At 39.4% G+C, this 25002-nt stretch overlaps 1 protein-coding gene and 1 long non-coding RNA gene across 3 annotated transcripts in view; one reads left to right on the top strand and one right to left on the bottom strand.

Moving 5' to 3' along the window:
- LOC117525607 overlaps positions 1-25002 on the top strand; it is an 87236-nt gene that overhangs the window by 53773 nt on the left and 8461 nt on the right. The window lies entirely within an intron of this gene.
- Positions 391-15601, bottom strand: fbxo10 (F-box protein 10). Of its 2 annotated transcripts, XM_034187500.1 has the most exons (12): positions 15395-15601; positions 14543-15167; positions 12557-13372; positions 12209-12358; positions 9967-10103; positions 8608-8678; positions 7750-7902; positions 4133-4483; positions 3727-4037; positions 3458-3645; positions 3088-3310; positions 391-401 (listed from the first exon to the last, which is right to left on the bottom strand). In XM_034187500.1, exons 2-11 carry the CDS (start codon positions 15125-15127, stop codon positions 3133-3135), a joined length of 2940 nt encoding a protein of 979 aa, XP_034043391.1. In that variant the 5' UTR covers positions 15128-15167; positions 15395-15601; the 3' UTR covers positions 391-401; positions 3088-3132. The 2 variants fall into 2 exon arrangements, with proteins under 2 accessions (XP_034043391.1, XP_034043390.1); XM_034187499.1 differs by lacking the exon at positions 391-401 and having other exon boundaries at positions 2634-3310.

Below are 25002 nucleotides of genomic sequence, written 5' to 3'. Positions count from 1 at the left end.
TAGCAGGTTCTAATGGTGTGGTTCAAATGTTTAGGATTGTAGAAGACATGCAAACATACCAAGAAACAACACAGCTCAACAGAAGATTGAGTTTGGCTTCGCTGCAAAAAATGCAAAATCTTACCAAGTATACAGTGAGGAAAATAAGTATTTGAACACCCTGCGATTTTGCAAGTTCTCCCACTTAGAAATCATGGAGGGGTCTGAAATTTTCATCTTAGGTGCATGTCCACTGTGAGACATAATCTAAAAAAAATTTTCCGAAATCACAAAGTATGATTTTTTTAAAAATTATTTATTTGTAGGTTACTGCAGCAAATAAGTATTTCAACACCTGTGAAAATCAATGTTAATATTTGGTACAGTAGCCTTTGTTTGCAGATACAGAGGTCAAACATTTCCTGTAGTTTTTGACCAGGTTTTCACACACTGCAGCAGGGATTTTGGTCCACTCCTCCATACAGATATTCTCCAAATCTTTCAGGTTTGGAGTTTCAGCTTCCTCCAAAGATTTTCTATTGAGTTCAGGGCTGGAGACTGGCCAGACCACTCCAGGACCTTGAAATGCTTCTTATGGAGCCCCTCCTTAGTTGCCCTGGCTGTGTGTTTGTGGTCAATGTCATGCTGGAAGACCCAGCCATGACCCATCTTCAGTTCTCTTATTGAGGGAAGGAGGTTGTTTGCCAAAATCTCGCAATACATGACCCCATCCATCCTCCCTTCAATACAGTGCAGTCATCCTGTCCCCTTTCCAGAAGAGCACCCCCAGAGTATGTTGTTTCCACCCCCATGCTTCACGGTTGGGATGGTTTTCTTGGGGTTGTTCTCATCCTCTAAACATGGTAAGTGGAGCTGATTCCAAAAAGCTCTATTCTGATCTCATCTGACCACATGACCTTCTCCCATTCATCCTCTGGATCATCCAGATGGTCACTGGTGAACTTCAAACAGGCCTGGACATGTGCTGGCTTGGCCAGGGGGACCTTGCTGCCCTGCAGGATTTTAAACCATAACAGCATCATGTGTTACTAATGTAATCTTTGTGACTGTGGTCCCAGCTCTCATCAGGTCATTGACCAGGTCCTCCTGTGTAGTTCTGAGCTTTCCCAGAATCATCCTTACACCACAAAGTGAGATCTTGCATGGAATCCCAGACCGAGGGAAACTGACAGTCATCTTGTTTCTGTGTAGGCTCAGTTGTCCAGGTGGTTTCCATAGTAGAGAAGCTTGAATCTTCGACTGGACTGGGTTGCTTGACGCGAGTACGTTTCGCTTCAAATCACAGAAGCTTCCTCAGCTAAAATTCTTGCTGTGGAAGTCTGACTTCTGTCTGACTCTTGTAGAGAAGAATAAAACGATTTATTATTCTTTATTTATTCTTCTTAATTTTATTCTTATTTATTCTTAACGTTTTTTTATTCTCTACAACAGTCAGACAGAAGTCAGACTTCCAGAGCAAGAATTTTAACTGAGGAAGCTTCTGCGATTTGAAGCGAAACGTCCTTGCGTCAAGCAACCCAGTCCAGTCGAAGAGTCAAGCTTCTCTACTATGACAGTCATCTTGTGTTTCTTCCACTTTCTAATCAATAATCATAACAGTTGTCTTCTACCAAGCTGCTTGCCTGTTCTGTAGTCCGTCCCAGCCTTGTGCAGGTCTATAGTTTTGTCCCTGGTGTCCTTAGACAGCTTTGGTCTTGGCTATGGTGGACAGGTTGGAGTGTGATTGAGTGTGTGAACAGGTGTCTTTTATACAGGCAACAAGTTCAAACAGGTGCAGTTAATACAGGTAAAGAGTGCAGAATAAGAGGACTTCTTAAAGAAAAATTAACAGGTCTGTGTGAGCCAGAATTCTTGCAGGTTGGTAGGGGATCAAATACTTATTTGCAGCAGTAACATACAAATAAATTTAAAAAAATCATACATTGTGATTTCAGGATTTTTTTTTTTTAGATTATGTCTCTCACAGTGGACACGCACCTAAGATGAAAATTTCAGACCCCCTCCATAATTTCTAAGTGGGAGAAATTGCAAAACCGCAGGGTGTTCAAATCCTTATTTTCATCACTGTATGTATTTTTTCTAATCTTTAGTCAAAACACTTAAGTGCAATTAACAGAAAATGAAAATCACTTTAGTGAAATTTCAGGCAGATATGACATTTTTGAGAATACATCTTAAATATCTGAAGTGAAAGTCTTGTTTTGAGCGATATGAGACTAAATAAGCTTTTTCAACTCTATGTAAGATTTTAAGCTGTTATTTATAGAACATGTAACATTTAAGAATAGTAGAAAAATGAAGCTCAAAATGAGTTTTCTCAGCTAATTTCAAGATCTTCAAGAAATCTTCAAGTTTTCTCTTGTTCCAGCAGTATATTTTGTTTAACCTTTAAAAAAAACCCACCTGGCAACAAGATTTGAAAAAACTGATTTTGAGCTTTATTTTACTTGCATACTTTGCAAGTCAAAAAAAAAAAAAAATCTTGTTTATTCTCAGATACAACTCAAAAAAGTTTCCAAAACTATCACTTAAAATTTTTAAGATGCATTTTCTTACAAACACATCCTTACATCTTTACTTAATATAAGACAATTATTGAAGTTTAATTAGATATTTCAACTCAAAATGACAAATCCACTTAGTAAGATGTTGGATTTTTGCAGGTTTTTGTTCATTTTTTGCATATACATCTCACACCAGTCATCTGCCAAAATATACAATCATTGTGACATTTAAAAAAGGCACATTATTTTGTAGCATGTTGTATAACAGCATGACTGATACATTTCACATCTAAGATTAATAAACATACACACGATGAGTACACTGTAAAAAATATATATCTGCAGGAGATTTGTACTTGTAAAGGAGGACAGAATTGCACATTTTGTGCACCAGTTTGTTTTCATCCATAGCTGACATTTAATAAACTACCATAAATCTAGATTTGGATTTACAAATGTGTGTCACGAATGTAAGAGATGCAGTGGTTACACTCAGCACAGGTTGGTATTTTGTTGTCAGTTACCCCAATGGAGGTCAGCGTGATGATCCAGTTATCATACATCACGCGTCAAACATGAAGACTGACTGCTCTGTAAAGTCACTGATACAAGTTTTGAGTGTCAGTATTCATAGAATTGAGCAGAACATGCTGCCACTGTGGCAGCCGCTTTCCACAGTGGTGCTGATCCTTGTAGTCATGGATATTCCAAGTCGGGAAGGGTAATTGTATGAGGAGTGATTGGACGGAGAGCTGGCCTGTGGACGAGGTGGAGGATTTTCCAGGACCCATGATGCAGCAACTGAACTGAAATTAAAAAGAAAGCAAGATACGTATTTTTTAAGATACAAACAGGTAAGTCCAAACAGTTAAGTATCTGTGGATGGCAGCAGGACTGCAGACACCCACTGGTAGCCTTTAAATAGCTGGCACATCTATCAGTTGCCTAGTTACCTATTTTTATGCTTTAAAATACTGTTGTTGCGTAAGCCGCAGCTCTCGTTGCTAGGGTCCATATATAATAGTTCTTTTTTATTTCCAGGGTGTCCCTGGAACAACACATTGTCGTGGATGGCTCCCTTTACTTGTCCAAGCACGGCGATACCGCAACCCCCGGCTGGCTGGACGCGGTTGCGTAGCAACTGAAGCAGAAAAATGAATATTTGAGGCAGGAGCCAGGAACAGACTTTCAAAGGTGTCTTTAGAATCAAAGAGTAACTCACCCTGATATCAGCACTGCCAGAAACCTGGATCCCATATCCTCCGTTTCCTATCACGTCATTCTCGACTATCTGCCCACTGCCACTGAAACGAATGCCGTGGCCGTTGTTTTTGTAAATGCCGTTACCACGGAGCTCCACCCGGCAGTCTTTCTCCACTGTAATGCCGCCTCGGCCATTTTCAAGAACGCAATTTGCAGCCAGTCGGATCAGCTGGCTGCTCTGGAGCACAGCAATGCCGGTGCCGTAGTTACAGTTTAAAAGGTTAGCAAAAACATTCAGTGGTTCGCTGCTCTTCACGTACAGGCCAACCGCTACAGGAAGATGGAAATGGCGTATAAGATGCAGAATAAATGACATCTTGTTTGTCACGCTTCAAGCAATATTGCAGTTTAATTTTATTTTTTACCTCCATTGTAGCTTATGCAGTTGCTTTCTATCAAAGCCACACTGATGGATCGCCGAGCAGAATGGTGTTCATCCTCACTATCCAAATCGCTCTCCCATCCAAATAGTTCCCCTTCTTCATTCAGGTTCTGCTGGCCATCTCTTCCTTCTCCTTCTACTTCCCTAATTTCCCCTCCATTTCCTCCTTCAAAGATCCCCTCTTGCCCGAGCCAGTTCCCCTCTCTGGCTTCGATGTTCTCTGTGTCTTTCCTGCAGAACACTGCCAGACCGTACATGCAATTGTGGCTGATGAAGTTTCTCAGGAGCTGTGGGAGACTGGAGGACATGACCCACACGCCACAGCCTTTGTTACCTGCAGAAACAAAAAGCAGAAATTACACATCTCTACAGACCGGTGGTGATGGAATCAACTGGAGATCTGCGTGCAACCTCACAAAACGATACCCTCTGCACTGCCGCAGGAGGTGGTTACATGCAGTCAGGTCCATAAGTCTTTGGACTGTCAGGATTTGATATTTTGCATCTACACTGCTGCAATGGAGGTGAAATTAAACAAGATATGCTTGTGTAAAATTTTAGCTTTAATCCAAGCGATGTAAAAATAACAGTCATTTTCAGAAACCATAATGGGACATAAGATAATTTTCAATACAAACATGACATTTTCAGGTATTTGTCATTGGACAGGTCAGAGGATGTATACATGAACTTTGAAACTCACTGAATATGTCTTGGCTTTTATTTACATTCTACATAGGCAACTGTCAAAACCTGTAACCTTGCAAGATGATGAGTGAGGGAAGCCACCAAGACATACATGACAACTCTGAAGCCATTATAGACTTCTGTGGCTGTGACTGGAGAAACTGCACACAGTGACACTTTTGGATGTTGCACCACCAAAGTTTCACAGTGGAGTGGAACAGAAGGATTTTTATTGAAAAATTAAATCTAAGCTCAAATCTCCTCTGTGCCTTCTGACAATCTGCAGATGAAGTTATATTTCTTTTCCAGAAAATCCTTCTCTTTTCCATTCCACCATAAAGATGTATATATATAATTTTCTTTCACCAAAACATCAAATCTAGGCTTGCATCTCAGATGTACCTTCTGGCAAATTGTAACTGAACTTTCAAGTCTTTTTTTTTAAAGAAAATCTTCTATACCACTTGATCACAAAGCTATATCACTGGAAATACAAAATGCAAAACGCACTATGCACAATTTCTCCAATCACAGTCAGAGAAGCCTGTAACTTATTCTGGGTTGTCTGAGTGTCTTTCCTCACTCTTCTCCTTCTTGCACAGTCACTCAGTTTTTGATAACTGTCTACTCCACACAGATTTACCATAGAGTGCCATTCTGTTTGTATTTCTTCATAACTGATGTAAATAAAGTTCAAGACATTCAGTGACAAGTCAAGGGATGGATTCATGAACAAATGTTCATGAATCCTGACTTATCTGAAGAAAACTGGCAGGTGTTAAAAGCGTTCCATTGTTTATGCAACTCATGTTAGCTTTTATATTTTAATTAATTTGTCAAGTTGTAGAGATTTGCTTTTAGTTTGAGTTTAAGGAAGATAATTTTAGAAATTTTATTTTTTGTATTTGAAACGGCATGAAATGGCATAAACAAATTAAAATGTATGAAATACCAAGTGTTCCAATACTTTTGGAAGGCACTGTGTACACACAATATATATATATATATATATACACACAAAATGTAGTAAAAAAAAAGTAGCAACATAATCTATAAACCAGTTTAAGTGGAGTTGCAAACAGATGTAAGTACAGTGTGATTTCAGTATACAGTAGTGTTCAGAATAATCGTAGTGCTATGTGACTAGAAAGATTAATCCAGGTTTTGAGTATATTTCTTATTGTTACATGGGAAACAAGGTACCAGTAGATCCAGTAGATTCTCACAAATCCAACAAGACCAAGCATTCATGATATGCACACTCTTAAGGCTATGAAATTGGGCTATTAGTAAAAAAAGTAGAAAAGAGGGTGTTCACAATAATAGTAGAGTCTGCTGTTGACGCTACAAACTCAAAACTTTATGTTCAAACTGCTTTTTTAGCAATCCTGTGAATCACTAAACTAGTATTTAGTTGTATAGCCACAGTTTTTCATTTCTTCACATCTGCGAGGCATTAATTTTGTTGGTTTGGAACCAAGATTTTGCCCGTTTACTAGTGTGCTTGGGGTCACTGCCTTGTTGAAACACCCATTTCAAGGGATTGTCCTCTTCAGCATAAGGCAACATGACCTCTTCAAGTATTTTGACATATCCAAACTGATCCATGATACCTGGTATGCGATATATAGGCCCAACACCATAGTAGGAGAAACATGCCCATGGTAAATGGACTGCATTTATATAGCACTTTTCCATCTACATCAGACGCTCAAAGCGCTTTACAGTTATGCCTCACATTCACCCCGATGTCAGGGTGCTGCCATACAAGGCGCTCACTACACACCGGGAGCAACTAGGGCATTAAAGGCCTTTCCCAAGGGCCCTTAGTGGTTTTCCAGTCAGGCGGGGATTTGAACCCATGATCTTCTGGACTCAAGCCCAACACCTTAACCACTAGACCATCACCTCCCCTAAAGCCCATATCATGATGCTTGCATCACCATGCTTCACTGTCTTCACTGTGAACTGTGGCTTGAATTCAGAGTTTGGGGGTTGTCTCACAAACTGTCTGCGGCCCTTGGATCCAAAAAGAACAATTTTACTCATCAGTCCACAAAATATTCCTCCATTTCTCTTTAGGCCAGTTGATGTGTTCTTTGGCAAATTGTAACCTCTTCTGCACGTCTTTTATTTAACAGAGGGACTTTGCGGGGGATTCTTGCAAACAAATTAGCTTCACACAGGTGTCTTGTAACTGTCACAGCACTTACAGGTAACTCCAGACTGTCTTTGATCATCCTGGAGCTGATCAATGGGTGAGCCTTTACCTTTCTGGTTATTCTTCAATCCATTTTGATGGTTGTTTTCCATTTTCTTCCATGCGTCTCTGGTTTTTTTGTCCATGTTAAAGCATTGGAGATCATTGTAGATGAACAGCCTATAATTTTTTGCACCTGCGAATAAGTTTTCCCCTCTCCAATCAACTTTTTAATCAAACTACGCTGTTCTTCTGAACAATGTCTTGAACGTCCCATTTTCCTCAGGCTTTCAAAGAGAAAAGCATGTTCAACAGGTGCTGGCTCCTTCCTTAAATAGGGGACACCTGATTCACACCTGTTTGCTCCACAAAATTGATGAACTCACTGACTGAATGCCACACTACTATTATTGTGAACACCCCCTTTTCTACTTTTTTTTTTTTACTAATAGCCCAATTTCATAGCCTTAAGAGTGTGCATATCATGAACGTTTCATCTTGTTGGATTTGTGAGAATCTACTGAATCTACTGGTACCTTGTTTCCCATATAACATTAAGAAATATACTCAAAACCTGGATTAATCTTTTTAGTCACATAGCACTACTGTTATTCTGAACACAACTGTATATTGTACGTTTAGAGGAGGGACGTATAATGAGTCAAATACAACTGTTACGCATTCAGGATGCTGCCATGGGTGATTTTACGCACAGTAGACGTGGTTTCCCTCAATAAGTCCACGGCCTCGTTCACCCACGACCACACCATCTGAGAAGCCGTGGCAGATGTAGTTGTTCCTCAGGACTGGGTCACCTCCTCTGCGGATGTCCACTCCACCCCACTGATTTTCTCTGATGACATTCTCTGCAATTACGATGCATTATTGTGTAAACATGCAACATTCATAAAAACAAATCAAGCTTTTACAGTGTAAAGGTATCTTGACACTTCCATGAATTTGATCCCTGCACCGCTGTGCAATTCGTTGTGCCAATGTGATATGCTTTGTCCCGCTGGACGCCGTGCTTTGTGCAATTTGACGCCACGTTATATAAATTAATTATTTTTAGCTGATGACGCATTTGCTCTCAGAACTTGGCTGATGAAACCATCTCTCATTACTCCCAAAATCACAGAGAAATTAGCTGCATGTGAAGCTTGTCTCGTGCGCGTTGTGTGGTGGAGAACGCATTTTGAACCGTCTCAAAGGTAATCATTTATAATATATAGACTGTATTGAATTGGTAAAACAGTTGCATTTTCATTACTTCTTATGAGTTTGATAATGTATCTGTAAAATTATGTTTTTATGTATGTAACATGTCATAATCGTTCAGATGTGCTGCGCTGTGGCAGTGAGACACAGTTTTCAAATAGGTTGGGCAATGTTCATGACTAGTTCACAAATTAAAGCATGCCAGAAGTTTTGAACATTGCAAAGTGTTTTTTGCGCACTTGCATGCAGCCGCGCACAGCTCACGCACAGTTTACTTGTCATGACATGTAGTGCGGGAATCAAATCTGTGCAAGTGTCAAGGTGACTTAATAAAAGAGAAGTGTGCCAGGCACCTGTTATCATTCCTCTGCCATTCTCATTTACAGCGATTCCTGCTGCCTGTCCACGAAAGATATGATTACCGCTGAGAGAAATACAGAGATACAGTCAGGGACAAAAGTATTTTGTCTTTGTAATTTTGCTTCTGTACACCATCACTGTGGATGTGAGATGAAGCAATCGAGATGAGTAGTGTGGACTTTCAGCTTTAATTCAAGGCACTTTAACTTTTAAAATGACAAACTGGTTTGTAATTAAAGTCATTTTTATATGTAGTCACTCCATTTTCAGAGGCCATAAGGCATTGGACAACTGACTGGCAAACTGTTTTATGATCAGGTGTGGCCTGTTCCCTCATTATTCCATTGCAAATTAAACAGAAAAAGGTCTGGAGATGCCTCCATGTGTTGAATTTGGATTCAGTATTTGTAAAGCACTAGTGAGTGAAACATCATCATAGGGCTTGGAAGACTAACAACATATGACGGCTTAATTCTAGTTGAATAAAAAGGACTTCACAAGAAGTCGAAAACAAGGAGGTGCACCATTGCCAAACAACAGATGCCTTCAGAAATGTAAATACAGAAAGTTCATTGCGATGCAAATCATTGATAATGATAAACAGAAAAGGCCAACTTAGACTTTACCAGAAAACACTGAAAAAGCCCGACCAGGTAAGAAACACGATTTTTTGCCCAAATAAAGAAGGTCTGAGGTCCCCACCTATTATGCTGATATGACCATGTGATATGTACATGCACGTGTTGACAGATAATTGTGGACATTGAAAACATGAGTTTCTATAGAATGATATGCCAGACAGCCAGACAGAGGCAATGTCAGTGAAGATCACTGCTGAAAATGAAGTGCACGTGTACTGTTAAGTGTAATTATTGCTTCAGAGCAAAATGTGTGCATAAAAGTGAAAGTAACCAATACTGGAGTCAGACAGTGCCTTTTCTCACTAATTGTTATGTTTGACCTTGAGGTCCAAGATCAAATACAGTCAGGATGCATGATTTCCTATAGGTGTTCAATATAAATGACATTCAGAGGCAGATCAAACCGTCTGGAACACTGATAACCACTGTAACAGGGGTAGACACAGACAAATAAATAAATAAAATCTCTTCTCTTCCCGTTTGGCAGTGCGCCACCCAAATACCCTTATGAACAAGCCGCCCCTGACAACAAATACATGTGAATAAAATTATGAATTAGATTTAATTCAGTATAATAAATGGGAAAATCTTATAGCTCAGGCATGGTTTGTAGAAAGTGATTTTCAAAGTCCTCCACATACAGTAACTACTATTTCAATGACAGAAAAAGAAAGCCACACATTCCTGAGAATGCTGTGGAGTTCCACCTACCTGACCACAGGATTTCCGCTGAAGAGTATATATACTCCTGCTTCCTTATTGTTATAGATCTGGTTGCTCCGAATAGAACCTTTTCCGTTGCCAAGGACAACAACACCAGAACGCACACCACTATGTATCTTGTTACACTGTGCAAGGAAACCAAATAAAGAGTCAAAATTAATTAGAAAAGATAAGACAAAAAGGAGTGACATTTGCAACCGCATAAATAATTACTTAATGCATGAGACCAGAGACCATGTATCACGTGTTGTGCATTTCAGGATTCCACTTCAATCCAGTTTGTCATAGTGAGGCACTGATAGTTAAACCTCTTCAGTTAATGATTAGATAAAATATAAATGCACTGCAAAGTGTGGGATCCAGACTGGAATACCTCAAGCGTCAGCCTTTTGTAATTACCATCTCCATCCCCTCCCCAACATTATATGTATTGCACTCATATCTAGCAGGTCCATCTATCTGCGAGAGCAGCCACAGGCATTTTGCCATATCTAAAAACACTGGTCTTTCAAACACGCTTGTGTAGGCTCTGACACTGTTGCCAAGGCAACAACCAAAAACAATGAAATTCACCCACTACTCAGATATCTGATGCTAGAGTGCTTTTAGAATTAATTTATTTAGTCTCCAAGTTTCTGTTTGCTCCTGTGAACACTTATTTCCTGAAAATGACCAGATATACCCATTTGACTGCAATGAAGACGCCCCTTTCTGTATTTCAGGAACATGTTACTAATTCAAAACATTTGACTTCTTTATTTCATTAAGAGATAAAACTTTACAGAATTTAATGAATCACAGATGAATACTATATATTTATTGTTAAACAACTGTGTTTACTCTTTTTAAAATCAGAACAACAACAGAAACTACCCAAATAACCATGATCAAAAGTTTACATACCCCAGTTAATATCATGTATTGCCCCCTTTAACATCAATGACAGCTTGGAGTCTTTTGTGGTAGTTGTTGATCAGGCTCTTTGTTTTCTCTGATGGTAAAGCTGCCCATTCCTAGCCTCCAGTTCCTGTAAATTTCTGGGCTGTCTTGCATGAACTGCATGTGTAGGATCTTCCAGAAGTGGCTCACTGATATTGGGGTCAGGAGACTGAGATGGCCACTCCAGAACCTTCACTTTTTTTCTGCTGTAGCCAATGACAGGTCCACTTGGCCTTGTGTTTCGGATCATTGTCATGTTGGAACGACCAAGTACATCCCATGCGCAGCTTCCGGCCTGATGAGTGCACTTTTTCCTCCAGTATTTTCTGATAACATGCTGCATTCATCCTGCCATCAATTTTGATCAAGTCTCCTGTGCCTTTGTAGCTCACACTTCACCAAAAATGTCAGTGATCCACCTCTGTGCTTCACAGTAGGAATGGTGTACCTTTCATCATAAGCCTTGCTGACTCCTCTCCAAATGTAATGTTTATGGTTGTGGTCAAAAAGTTAAATTTTGGTCTCATCACTCCAAATTACTTTGTTCTCTGTGCTGTTTGGCATAATTTTTCTTCAAGTGCCTCTGTATTGTGAATCTTAAAACAGCCACACCACTCCCCCCCCCCGAGAGTCCTGTATTTCAGTTGAAGTTATTTGTGGGTTTTTCCGAACAATTTTCCTGGCAGTTGTTGCTGACGGTTTTGTTTTTCTACCTGACCGTGGTTTGGTTTCAACAGAATCTCTCAATTTAAACTTCTTAGAGAGTTTGAACACTGTTGACTGGCATTCTTAGGTCCTTGAATAGCTTTTTATATCCCTTCCCTGTTATATACAGTTCAATTACCTTTTCCCACAGATCCCTTGACAATTCTTTTGCTTTCCCCATCACTTTGAAACCAAAAATGTCAGTGCAGCACTGGATGAAAGATGCAAGGGCCTTTCAGAAGCCCAGAGACTCACTGACCTTTTATAGACACAGACGGATTACAAGCAAACAGATCACAGATGAGGATGGTTACCTTTAGAAGCCATTCAAACTTGTGTGCATGTTATCAGCCCAAAATCACCAGGGTATGTAAACTTTTGATCAGGGTCATTTGGTTAGTCACTGCTGTCATTATGATGAAGAGTAAACGGCTGTTTGACAATAAATGGCTTCACACAACCACTAACCTAGAGTTAAAAGAAAGTTTTTTTCTGTTATCATTCATATTCTCTGAAAAACGGCAAAAAAAAACAAAAACCTTTGACATAGCTAGTGTGTTGCATAAAATAGAAGTGTAGCAGTTACCACAATGATGGGGTTGGCCCCTTTTCGGATGTCCAGCCCTGCCTCACCATTGGAGTGGATGTTATTTTCTGCAATGAGGCCCTGAGCAGACAGGCGAAGGAACACACCTGATGCGCGGCACTGACTCACCTCATTTTGCAGCATTACTATCTGAAGAAAGGGAGAAAGTGATACAGCATCAAGTAACTCAATCACTCACTGCAGCTTAATTACTTATGACCTGGCTCTAAAGGTATGCTACCTAAACCGCCACAACTACCACATTAAAAAAAATGCATTTAGGACACATCAGTGATATTTCATTAGACTGAACTCAGGGAAATAAAAGGTTGTTTTGGATCTACTGACTGTAGAGTTCTGGATACACCGGACAGCGTAGTTGAGCTCCTGGAACACATTGCCCTCCAGCCGAGCTTGTCCATAATTAGACAAATGTACGCCACCCTTCCCCTCCCTGAAGAGGCAGAACCTGATGATACAGCCATGTGTGGATGCTGCCAACATCTGAGCATCTGGGTCTCTCTCTAGTTCCTGCTCAAAGGAGAGAGTTTCAGGGGTCACAGCTGGAGGATCAGAGGAGGACGGTGGGAGAGAACCATCCAGTTGGGGCTTCAACATGTGGGACAGGCCATGATTGTCATATGGGATTTTGTAATCTGAAGAACTGAAATGTTTGATACTATCGCCATCATGGTTTCCATCTGCTCCTTCACTGTGCTCACCGTCACTCCAGTCATCTTCAATAGCTGTGCCGTGGCACTCCGTCTCTACCTTAGTCCTTCGCTGCCAGCAATCTGTGCTCACTTGTTCCACTTTAACATTAGCAAAGGGGGCTTGGGGCCCGCTGTCAGAAAAGTCCTGAGGGCACCTGAGAGTACCAGTACTCCCAGACAAGCCACGGGATGAGAATGTTCTAGTCAGAGCAGCCAAGTGTTTACAAGCCCAGTTCCTTTCTGACACCGAGGGGCCTTCAACAGTCACAGAAGATGTGTCACTCCCTGAGAAATCACAGCTGTTCAACAAACTGAGGGCAACACCCAGGAAGTGGACAGAGCTGCCCTGTGAGAAGGCGCAAAAGCGAGCCTGGCAGGTTCCCGGGCCACGGATTTGGAGTTGAGCCCCCTCAAAGTTGCAGTTGTCAAGCTGGACATGGCCCCATGATGTCTGCAGCAAACAGAGAGAAAGGTTTGCAGGACACAACAGGTAACAGACTACCAGTACTTGAAGTAATTATTGATTTTCTGATCATACAAATTTACCACCTGTACCAATCCTTTATCATTTATTATCTGTGCAATTATGTGATGAACAACTGAGTCCATTGTTGTGGTCCTTAGGCCTGTGTATCTAATGTTTCAGCGGATCCCTGTGAACTTATCAGGTGTGTTCACACATTAACTCGCCGTCATTGCAGGACAAAACTGAGGCAAGACAGAGAATGAGAACTATGACGTACAAGAAAAATAGAAGAAGTATATAAAACAAAATGAGTGAAATATTGTCAAGTGTGGGAGCATGCAGTGGTGCCACACTTTGCTGTATGAACAACACTTTGGTACCACCTTGGGTCCTGGATGGAAACCATCCAGGCAAACAACCGGTCCATCCTCACATCTCTAAATTTGTCTATCTGTAGCAGTCAGGAGAAGTGTGAGCGTCTGCTTGGACTGGCCATCCAATGGGGTCCTCAATATTCAGGCACCCAATGTGCTGGATCATGCACAGAAACATGCCACCTGGCCAAAACGTTGAAGTTGATGCTGTCTCACATTGAAAGTGATGCGCCTCATCTTAGTCTCTCCACATAACTGCTCATTTGATACAAAGTAATTCCATCAGAACCCAAAGAGCTTTAGAAGGGATATAGTACCAAAGGAATCCAACTGTTGCCTTAGGTCACTGGTTAATGTAATCACCAGGACCCTAAAGATTTGGACCTTCGTTCTCCTGCAAGATATCGATGTCACCAAACACTCCTGTCCAGCGACTTCATAACTCCATAAGCTCTTCCCAGATGTCTCTTGATGTCAAAGGTCCAGAGACATGAATGTCACTCTTAAGATAAGTGAATGTCTCTGCAAGTTCTGCACTTTAACCACATACACCTGTTGTGGTAAGTTATATGTAGTCTTTGTACATCATACAGCGTTATTTCTCCCTTTGGGTCTATACAGGCAAACTGTTTTGGGCACTTTTGCATTACACCTTAGTAGTTTATTTTTTTCTGGTTGGTTGTCAGGTAGGATTTCCACAGCCATGCGCCTGATTCAACTGAAATCATGATGTGCTGATAAAGTATTGCTGTATAAAGATAAAACCATGTGAAGTGCTTACCTTATAGACCACGGTGGAAAACCAAGGTGGCATAAACACCAGATTGCACAACCTGGCAGTAGGGCATTGCTGCTCCACACACACCAGGAGTGACACTTCGCCTAGCTGGCCCAGCCCCACCAGCTCCACCGGCACCTTCAGTGTCACTTCAGCTTGCTCCTCATACACCCCTGGATGTAGAACCACACGGTCATAAGGACCCACCACCGCAAGGGCTCCACGTAGGGTCTCAAACTCACACCCAGATCCTACATGCCAAACCCTGCGGTCTTTTCGCCGTCGGAAAAAGAGAAGGCAGGTAGAAGACTGGAGATCTGGTCCATTCTGAGTCCAGGTGCGAGTGGCTAAGGCGTGCTGCTTCAGGGCTTCTCTCCAGGACGGCGGCTCCAGATGGGGTTTACTGGGCCAGTTGGGATGTCGACATTCTGGGCAGCCAAGGCAGAGTTGCCTCCAGCGAGTGTTGTCCAGAGAGAGGATGAGCTCCCGCCAGGCACGGCACACCTGGCAGCAGCGGCCCAGATCAGGGAGAGGCAGGTAAGCCAAGATAACCCTCCATAACTCCACTGGGAGGCTACCCACCTCCATGACAGCACAGGCTGCAGCTGGGGAGCAGCAGGAGGAGCTCCTGGAAACAGCCACCACAGCAAACAAAAGAGCACTAAAAAAAAAAAAGTTACCCATTGCTGTCACCAGCAACCATGTGTTACTTTAGCAACAAAACAGCATTTCATAATTATCACTGCATGCAATATTAAACACAGGCCTATTTGCTACAATTAATGACCATTATTTAGACCAAAATACCTGCAAACCTAGCATAAGGCTAGCTAGCACCGTTAACTGCAGCCTTACCGTTTATTTCATGTGTGACATCGTGAGATAAAGCCACAGCGCCGAGCTGTGGTTAACACGTTACTTATAAACGATGAAGGTCATTATCTTTAACGCTTTCTGAGCTGCCAGTAACCAGTGACTGCAGCGGCGCCATCGAAAGAGTTCAGATGTTTTGCATAAAGTCCACAGAGAAAACAGGGAGAGACGCGGACGCGACTCACCAAATCACGTGATTAGCGGAATTTCCCGAAGGCACGGGAGCGTCTTTCCGAACATTACGTCACCACCAAGACGGCGCAAAAAAAAAAAAAAAAAAATCTCGAGGAATTCCAATTCGCTGTTCGCCTCGGGATCAGTGCGTTACTCTAATCTGACCACTTTTTTTTAGTAACGAGTAATCTAACGCGTTAATCTTTCCAAATCAGTAATCAGATTAAAGTTACTTCTCCATGTCACTGTGCGTTACTATTATTTTTCATTGTGGGTCGATAGCAACATTAAACTTGGTCCGTGGGCAGGAGGTCGGGGTTCGACTGAACTGCCCACTTTCAGCGAGCTGTGAGCTTTTAATCCGCGGTTTTTTGCAGCTGCTCGACTCGTCCTCACCTCTTATAGCGCGGTGATCAGCACACCTGCACTGAGCTTTACAAAGACATTTTTATACTTTTTTCCCTCCTTTATTTATAATTCTGATCTGAGCCGCTCCGTATCGTCTCGTTAAAAACAGCTGATCCTCCGCGACGCGTCAACAACTGACACTATTTTCCACTCAAATGCACCTAAACTCTCTTTCTGAGGACCACATGATGTGAAAACGCAATAAAACTTTCTTACCTGTAAATCTGGTCCTGTTTTCTGCATAAATAAATGTTATCCATTCTTTGTGCTCAAACGCCAAAGCAGGGGCGAATCCAGTTGGAATGGGGGCGTGGGGCAAGGATGTGCCCCCCTCACAACACCCCTAGATTAAAGGTCCAGTTTTGAAGCCGTTTTTTACTACAACTACTAATATTGCTTAAAATAATAATAATTTCGACAAGTAAAATGTTTAGAGAGAATTTAAATGTTAGAATTTAATAGTTACATTTATAAACAATGTAGGTTTGAAATTGCAAGTTTTACTGTTACAGTGCTGTCAACAGTTAAATATGAGGTCAAGAAAGAGGTCTCTATTTTACTTTTTATAAAACAAGTATTTATTTTCATTGAAGTCAAGAAAGGGTGACTATAAAGTGAGTTTTGGCAAAACAGGTATCATTGTCATGTTGACGTGGGTTGTTGTCAGCAGCTGGGGAAAGTAACTAAAAAAGTAACTAGTAATCTAACTTAGTTACTTTTACAATTGAGTAATCAGTAAAGTAACTAAGTTACTTTTTCAAGGAGTAATCAGTAATTGGATTACTTTTTCAAAGTAACTGTGGCAACACTGCTCGGGATACTGGTTCTACATGGCATTCCAAAATATTTATTTATTTATGTATTCACTAACACGTTGTGTGCTTCTCCAAAATAATAAGAATATGAATAATACTTCCAGAAATTAATCTACATTTTCAAATAAAGTAGATTTGTAAACCTATTATATACCTATTATATACCTATATTGTAAACCTATATATATATATATATATATATATATATATATATATATATATATATACACACACACACACACAGGGAGGCAAATAAGTATTTGATCCACTGTCAATTTTGCAAGTTTTCCCACCTACAAAGAATGTAGAGGTCTGTAATTTTTAGCGTAGGTACGCTTCAACTGTGAACATCTTGTGCTGCTGGACACTCCAGGTAGGTTGCAGTTCTGGAATATGGTGGCCCTGGAGGATAATGGGTTCCTGGTAGTGTCATGTTTAATTCTTCTCATGTATTTTGCAGTTAATTTGAATTGTGTGTTCTTTACATTTCTTGCAAGCCTGTTGACTATTTGCAACAAAATGTTGTTTGACTTTCACGCCTGAATATGTGTCTGTTGCATCCCCCTGAAAGGCATTTTACAATTTTTGACTTTTCATTGTCTGTTAAATCACTTTTTGGACCCATTTTGCCTGAGGTAAAGAAGATGCAATATAATATTACACATCTACTAAATAAATACTTTTTGTTTAACTGGTTTAACGACACCAATCACTTCATTATTCATTTATTATTCTGCATGTTGTCTTTGTAGAATCATGCAATAAACAATAGACCTTAATTAATTAACTTTTATTAACCTCAAAAGATCTGTTTTTTTTTTAAATACACAACTCACAAACATTTACTTCTTTTAATTAAGATTTTACTAATACTCTAAGGAGAAAACCCAAAAACAAAAATCACACTTTTGCACAAACACTGTATGTTGAACAAAAGAAAACAACAAAAAAGAATAAAAGGTTTATAACTCAAGCTGCAACAATTAATTCTAAAATTAATCATGATTATTTTAGTAATTGCTAAGCATTTGAGTCTTTTTTTAATGTCCAAATTTTTGATTTCAGATTTTTAAATGTGAATATTTTCTGGTTTCTTTACTCCTCTCTGACAGGAAACTGAATATTTCTGGGTTATGGACAAAACAAGATGTGGAAGGATGTCATCATGGGCTAACCCTGCTGCTGTAATAATCACATTTACAAAATGAATAAATGAATGAATGATAGCTGCAGCCCTGTGAAATGTGTTAGAAGCAAGGGGCAAAACCTTTCTTTTGAATTTTGCTTTTCCATAAATCCCCCCCCCCCCATTTTGGCACTTTATATGTTGGGACTTTAAAAAAAAAGAAAGTAAGTATTTGTATGACAAAATACTGGTTGAATTTATGTTTATAAGTTATTGGTAAATTAACTGAAGGATAATCAACTAACCCTAAAATAATCAACAGACCAATAAAAAAGTGAGACAGTTCATTAATCAAAATAATAATCAATCAATAAATAAAAATCATAGTCTAATCAATGACAAAAATAACCCTTAGTTGCAGTCCTACACAGGGGCCACAGGCGCTCCACAGCAGGTTCTTGGTGATACTAGCTATGTAATGAAGTTGTACACAAGGACCTTGGTTCAGTTCCACCAACGTCAGTAATGATTGATTGTATGTTCTCCGTCCCTCTGTGTGGGTTTCCTTCCGGCACTTCCCCCTTCCACTACCAAAACACACACATCAGGTTCCTTCCATTGTTTTTGACCAAGGTTATCTTTGTAAATCTGGACTGTCTTCTGCTCCTTGGACTTGGCTTGTATCTAACTGTAATTAGGCAGGTCATGTGCATATAATGACAAATAAAAGCTCTTTTTCACGCACATAGCTTCATGTTATAGACTGCTGCAGAGTTTTTAGCACATAGCATGACTGTCTCTCAGTCCAGGTCCTGCATTGCCACATTCATATTCTTTGAGGAGTGCATTTTACATGGATTCCTTCCAGGTCTTCTGTTACATCACCACCTCTTTCAAGTTTCTGTATGTGCAATAACTTTGAGATTCACCATGGGGATTTGGGTAATATCCATTTGGTTGTTTCTGCTTATGTCTGCATGACTGGATGAACGTGGAGCACGTGGGTCAAACCTTCATGTGAGGTACAGTGCAACCAAAAAGTAGTCACAGAGCTTCATTTTATCCACATTTTATGTTACAGACTGTGTGAACTGAGCTATCATGAGTACAACTGCAATTTGTTCAGAATATGATTGAGTTCCTGAACATTTTGAACATGTTTAAAACCGTATGCATCTAAATGTGCTTTCTGACCTCATGTGGGTCAAAGATCTAAATTTCTAAATTGCACAAAGTGAATTTTGATTTTGTCAGCAATATACACAAAACAAAAATATAAACGCAACACTTTCCTTTTTGCTCCCATTTTTCGCGAGCTAAACTCAAAGATCTAAAACATTTTCCATATACACAAAAGACCCATTTCTCTCAAATATTGTTCACAAATCTGTCTAAATCTGTTAGTGAACACTTCTGATGCTGATTAGGAAGCATGATTTTTGCACAAGTGTACCTTCGTCTGGATACAATAAAAAGCCACTCTGAAATGTGCAGTTTTGCTTTATTGGGGGGCAGGCGGGGAGTAAGAAAACCAGTCAGTATCTGGTGTGACCTTGCCTCACGCAGTGCAACACATCTCCTTCCCATAGAGTTGATCAGGTTGTTGATTGTGGCCTGTGGAATGTTGGTCCACCCTTCTTCAATGGCTGTGTGAAGTTGCTGGATATTGGCAGGAACTGGAACATGCCGATCCAGAGCATCCCAAACATACTCAACGGGTGACATGCCCAGTGAGTGTGCTGCAAGAACTGGAGTGTCTTCAGGTTCCAGGAATTATGTACAATAAAATGTTTTAGTTCTTTGAGTTCAGCTCATGAAAAATGGGAGCAAAAACAGAAGTTTTGTGTTTATGGTTTTGTTACAAGATTGTGAATTCTTCATTTCAGTACGAAGGAACAAAATGCAGTGGTGACATGGAATATCCTCTTTATCACTTGAATAGTAAAAATAAATAAATAAATAAAAAATAAAAAATGAACTACCCTTTTAATTGTGTGGAACCAAAAAAAAAAAAAAAAAAAAGACTTAATTGACTTTCTCACATGTCAAAGAAACCATTAACCTTCTCCAGGAGACATGGTCTTCTTGGTACGAGAACTTCACTATTTTGATTTTTATTTGTCAACACTTTTGACTTTATTTTTCACATTTGACGTGCTACTGAATTAAAAAAAAAAACAATTATGAGCGAAAACTTACTTGAAATACGCCAAATAATATGATGAAAATTAAGCTGTATCTTGGAAAAGCAATATTTAAGCTCCGCTTTTTTCAGCGTTTTTGTTACGTCAAAGTCACGTGTATTATAACCTCTTGCTCCTCTATTTTCCTTGATGGTTGACAAACAACTTTAACGTGCTTTGCTGCCACCTGTTGGATTGGAATGTGACTCAGACTCATCACAATATTAAATCCCTTAAATTTGTATAAATAAATAAAACAAAGGAGGAACAACAACAACAAAACCACATCCTGTACGCTACATCACCTGAACTCCTCTGAAACACTTTGACATGTTTATTAATTATTTGTAATCTACCTTTCAAATCAGTGCAACAAAATAACATACTCACTCCTCTTTTGCAATAACTGCCCTGACTTACTTTCTCTACTCTCTCTACTTCTCTACTTTTTCCTGTCTTTCATTCTTAATCTTAACTTTGTTATATTTTACGATCACATTTTTTTCATTTTTACTTCTTGGTCCTTTTGCAAATGTATATGCCAGTTCATTGACATCTGTACCAATATGTGCTGGAATTCACAAGAACTTTTTAATGTCTTATTCTGCCCTGTTTGTTCTGAGTGAAAATAATTCAGAAAAACCATTTCAAAATATCACATGTATTTTTTCGAAACATTGTTCCACCAATTGCTTCAAAAATGGTTCAAACCACGTCATGAAACACATGATTCACAAACTAGTTCACTGCTTAAACACAACTGAAGCCCTAAGTGATATTTGCTTCAGAAAATGGATTGCTGTTTTCAAGCAATCAAAATAGCACATGAAAGAGCTGTTTCAGAAAAAAGATCATTGTTTGAAAGCACACGAAACACTCCATTCCTTCAAAGTAATGAAACCCCTAAGTGATATAATTGCTTCAGATAATAGTTTGCTGTTTTTAAGCCATGCAAATACTACACGAAATAACTGTTTCAGAAAATAATTCACTGTTTCAAAGTGCATGAAGCAGTAAATGAACCACTTCTTAAAAGTAACTGAAATGTGAAGTGATGTAATTGTTTCTGAAAATGGTTTGTTGTTTTCAAGCAATCAAAATACTACATTAAAAAGAACGGTTTTAAAAAAGTCGCTGTTTCAAAGTGCACAAAGCATGACATGAGATATTGCTTCAAAGGAACTGAAACCCTAAGTGAATACACCATGCGTTGATGTAATACTACAGTACAGCATATTGGGACATGTCTTAACGTCACTGATGCCATTTGATTACGAATGATTTACTGATTGATATGAACTTTAAATGGTCTCTCTTGCCCTACTGGTTGCATAAATATCCTGCGTTACATGATTTTCAGACTGTTTACTGTACCAACCATTAATCAGACTTCTCCACAAGATAATTACCTGAAGACACTCACCTGGGGAATATTATTATCAAGATTGGTGAAAATCACCTCACCTTTTCTTATGTTATTTTGTACACAAATACGGGCAATGACAGGAATTTGGGTTTACCTACAGTACCCCAACACAACTACTGATGGGTAGGTTTATTATTTTAAAGCTGTCAAAACACTAAATGGAAGAATTGCTTAGCAAAATGAACAAAATGGCTTACTGTTTCAAAATGCACAAAACAATAAATGAAGCAATAGTCTCAGAAATGTGCTGAGAAGGTTATCATAGTGACATCTAGTGGACGAATTATGAATATTTAGTTTGTGACAAAGCCAAAAAAAGAAAAATTGAAACCGCTGTACCCCGGCAGCTCTTAAACTGTATAGGATTTAAAGGGTTTATTTTGCAGAAATGGAACACAGTGTCCATAACCATCTGTTGATTAGCGTAAACTCATTTTGCAACAATAAATCAATGTGTTTTCATAAACCTACAATGAGCTCATCATATCTACACAGGAGCAAGTTCCCTCTTGGAGGTTGCCATGCTCTACGCCATGTTGTGACAGTCACCTAAAAGGGACATACTTACTCTGCCTTCTACATTTTGCAGAATAGCCAGAATACTGAAGAAATATGACAAGGAATCAGTTTTTGCTCACCTATACCCTGCATACTGCTTGCTAGTGCTGGGTAACAAGTTTGAGAACCCTCATTTTTGCAAAATGGGACAGCATATCTATATTATAATAGCCACCTGGCCTCTATTTGCGTGTATGCATGTGTGTGTATGGCTTCAATCATGTAGAAACTGATTTATTTTGTTTTTGTTGTTCAGTTGGTTTAGTCAGTTTAGTTAAGTGCCAGGTTGCCGTTACCATGAGTGGGACGTGTAGTGCATTTGATGTCTTCTGCCAGTATCTCTGTTTGTGGGTGTATTAAAAAAAAAAGCACCTGCTTGCAGCAGAATGCAGAAAAGGTGAAAAGCTATGTGTGCGTGCGTGTGCTTAACTTTGACCACGGACAAACTGGGGAGAGCTGGCATTTGCCATTTGCTATGTTTATGTATTTTAGGTCAAGGATGAACGCTACCAAAATGGAAAGTTGAAAAGAATAATATTTTTGGAGAAACTATGGATATTAGCAAACAACAGATTCTGGACTCACATACCATTCCAGCAGGGGGCAGTAAATCATCTATACATAAAACCTGTTTGTGCCTAATTTTATTTAGTAAGATCAACATAAATACATAATATAATCGTAAATACATGGATGACATAAGAAAGTGAAAACACTTATTTCCATTGTGGTCCATTTAAAAATCAAATGACAAAATCTAAGTAAATTTTAAATAATATTAATAATAATAATAAGAAGAATACTGATGATGAAAATTATACTTGAAAATGTCAGTTACCTATTTTATAAACATTACCCAATCTAGAGCCCTTGGATTGCCATGGGCAACTCGCTAATGGCTTATTATTAGGACAGAAGGTAAATGAGCACAAACCACCGTCTCCAAAGAAGCAAAAATGTGAAGGGAAACAAGATTGTGAACAGTGACTGCACAATGCAATCTCCAACCTCACCACTAGATGGCAATACATCCTACACACTATATCTTTAAGACAATCCTGAATCAGTTGGTTTCAGTCGCATAACCTCAAAAATACTTTGCATTACTGAGCAATATCAAAAATAAAATGAATAAAAATGAAAGTTTAAAAGCAAAAACTTTTCCATAATACAACCCCCATTCCAATGAAGTTGGCACATTGTGTAAAATGTAAATAAAAACAGATTACAATGATTTGCAAATCCTCTTCAACCTATATTCAATTGAATACATCACAAAGACAAGATATTTAATGTTCAAATTTATAAACTTTATTGTTTTTGTGCAAATATTTGCTCATTTTGAAATGGATGCCTGCAACATGTTTAAAAAAAGTTAGGACAGTGGTATGTTTACCACTGTGTTACATCACCATTCCTTCTAACAACACTCAATAAGTATTTGGGAACTGAGGACACTCATGATTGGGTATAAAAGGAGCATCCCCAAAAGTCTCAGCCGTTCACAGGCAAAGATGGGGTGAGGATCACCACTTTGTGAACAACTGCATGAAAAAAATAGTCCAACAGTTTAAGAACAATGTTTCTCAACATTCAGTTGCAAGGAATTTAGGGATTCCATCATCTACAGTCCATAATATAATCAGAAAATTCAGAGAACCTGGAGAACTTTCTATATGTAAGCGGCAAGGCCGAAAACCAACATTGAATGCCTGTGACCTTCGATCCCTCAGACGGCACTGCATTAAAAACCGACATCACTGTGTAAAAGATCTTATGTGTGGGCTCAGGAACACTTCAGAAAACCACTGTCAGTTAACACAGTTCATCGCTACATCTACAAGTGCAAGTTAAAACTGTACCATGCAAAGTGAAAGCCATACATCAACAACATCCAGAAACACCGCCTCCTTCTCTGGGCCCGAGCTCATTTGAAATGGACAGATGCAAAGTGGAAAAGTGTGCTGTGGTCTGATGAGTCCACATTTCACATTGTTTTTGGAAATCATGGACGTTGTGTCCTCCAGACAAAAGAGGAAAAAGACCATCCAGATTGTTACCAGCGCAAAGTTCAAAAGCCAGCATGTGTGATGGTATGGGGGTGTGTTAGTGCCCATGGCATGGGCAACTTACACATCTGTGATGGCACCAACAATTCTGAAAGCTACATCCAGGTTTTGGAGCGACACATGCTGCCATCCAAGCAACGTCTTTTTCAGGGACGTCCCTGCTTATTTCAGCAAGACAATGCCAAGTCACATTCTGCACATATTACAACAGCATGGCTTGGTAGTAAAAGAGTGTGGGTACTAGACTGGCCTGCCTGCAGTCCAGACCTGTCGCCCATTGAAAATGTGTGGCACATTATGAACCATAAAATACGACAACAGAGACCCTGGACTGTTGAACAACTGAAGTTGTACATCAAGCAAGAATTGGAAAGAATTCCACCTACAAAGCTTCAACAATTAGTGTCCTCAGTTCCCAAATGCTTATTGAGTGTTGTTAGAAGGAAAGGTGATGTAACACAGTGGTAAACATACCACTGTCCCAGCTTTTTTGAAACATGTTGCAGGCATCCATTTCAAAATGAGCAAATATTTGCACAAAAACAATAAAGTTTATCAGTTTGAACATTAAATATCTTGTCTTTGTGGTGTATTCAATTGAATATAGGTTGAAGAGGATTTGCAAATCATTGTATTCTGTTTTTATTTACATTTTACAGTGGGGAAAATAAATATTTGACCCCCTGTCAGTTTTACAGGTTTTCCCACCTACAAAGAATGGAGAGGTCTCTAAGTTTTTATCATAGGTACACTTCAACTGTGAGAGACAGAAGCTAAAAAAAAAAAAATCCAGAAATCACATTGTATGATTTTTAAACTAGAAGCACTCAG

The sequence above is a fragment of the Thalassophryne amazonica genome, chromosome 15, assembly GCF_902500255.1.
Source record: "Thalassophryne amazonica chromosome 15, fThaAma1.1, whole genome shotgun sequence".
NCBI classification, from domain to species: Eukaryota; Metazoa; Chordata; class Actinopteri; order Batrachoidiformes; family Batrachoididae; genus Thalassophryne; species Thalassophryne amazonica.
Note: the sequence above shows the minus strand (reverse complement) of the source record. Positions and strands in the feature narration are given on the sequence as shown.

What these genes read in the sequence shown, in the direction of transcription:
- fbxo10 (XM_034187500.1), bottom strand. Translation starts at nt 15,127, where the DNA reads ATGGAGGTGGGTAGCCTCCCAGTGGAGTTATGGAGGGTTATCTTGGCT. An exon ending in TGAGGGAAACCACGTCTACT is followed by an intron (nt 4,484 to 7,749) that starts GTGCGTAAAATC and finishes TTGTTTCTGCAG; the next exon opens with GTAACAAAGGCTGTGGCGTG. An exon ending in ATTTTAAAGCATAAAAATAG is followed by an intron (nt 3,311 to 3,457) that starts GTAACTAGGCAA and finishes TTTTAATTTCAG; the next exon opens with TTCAGTTGCTGCATCATGGG.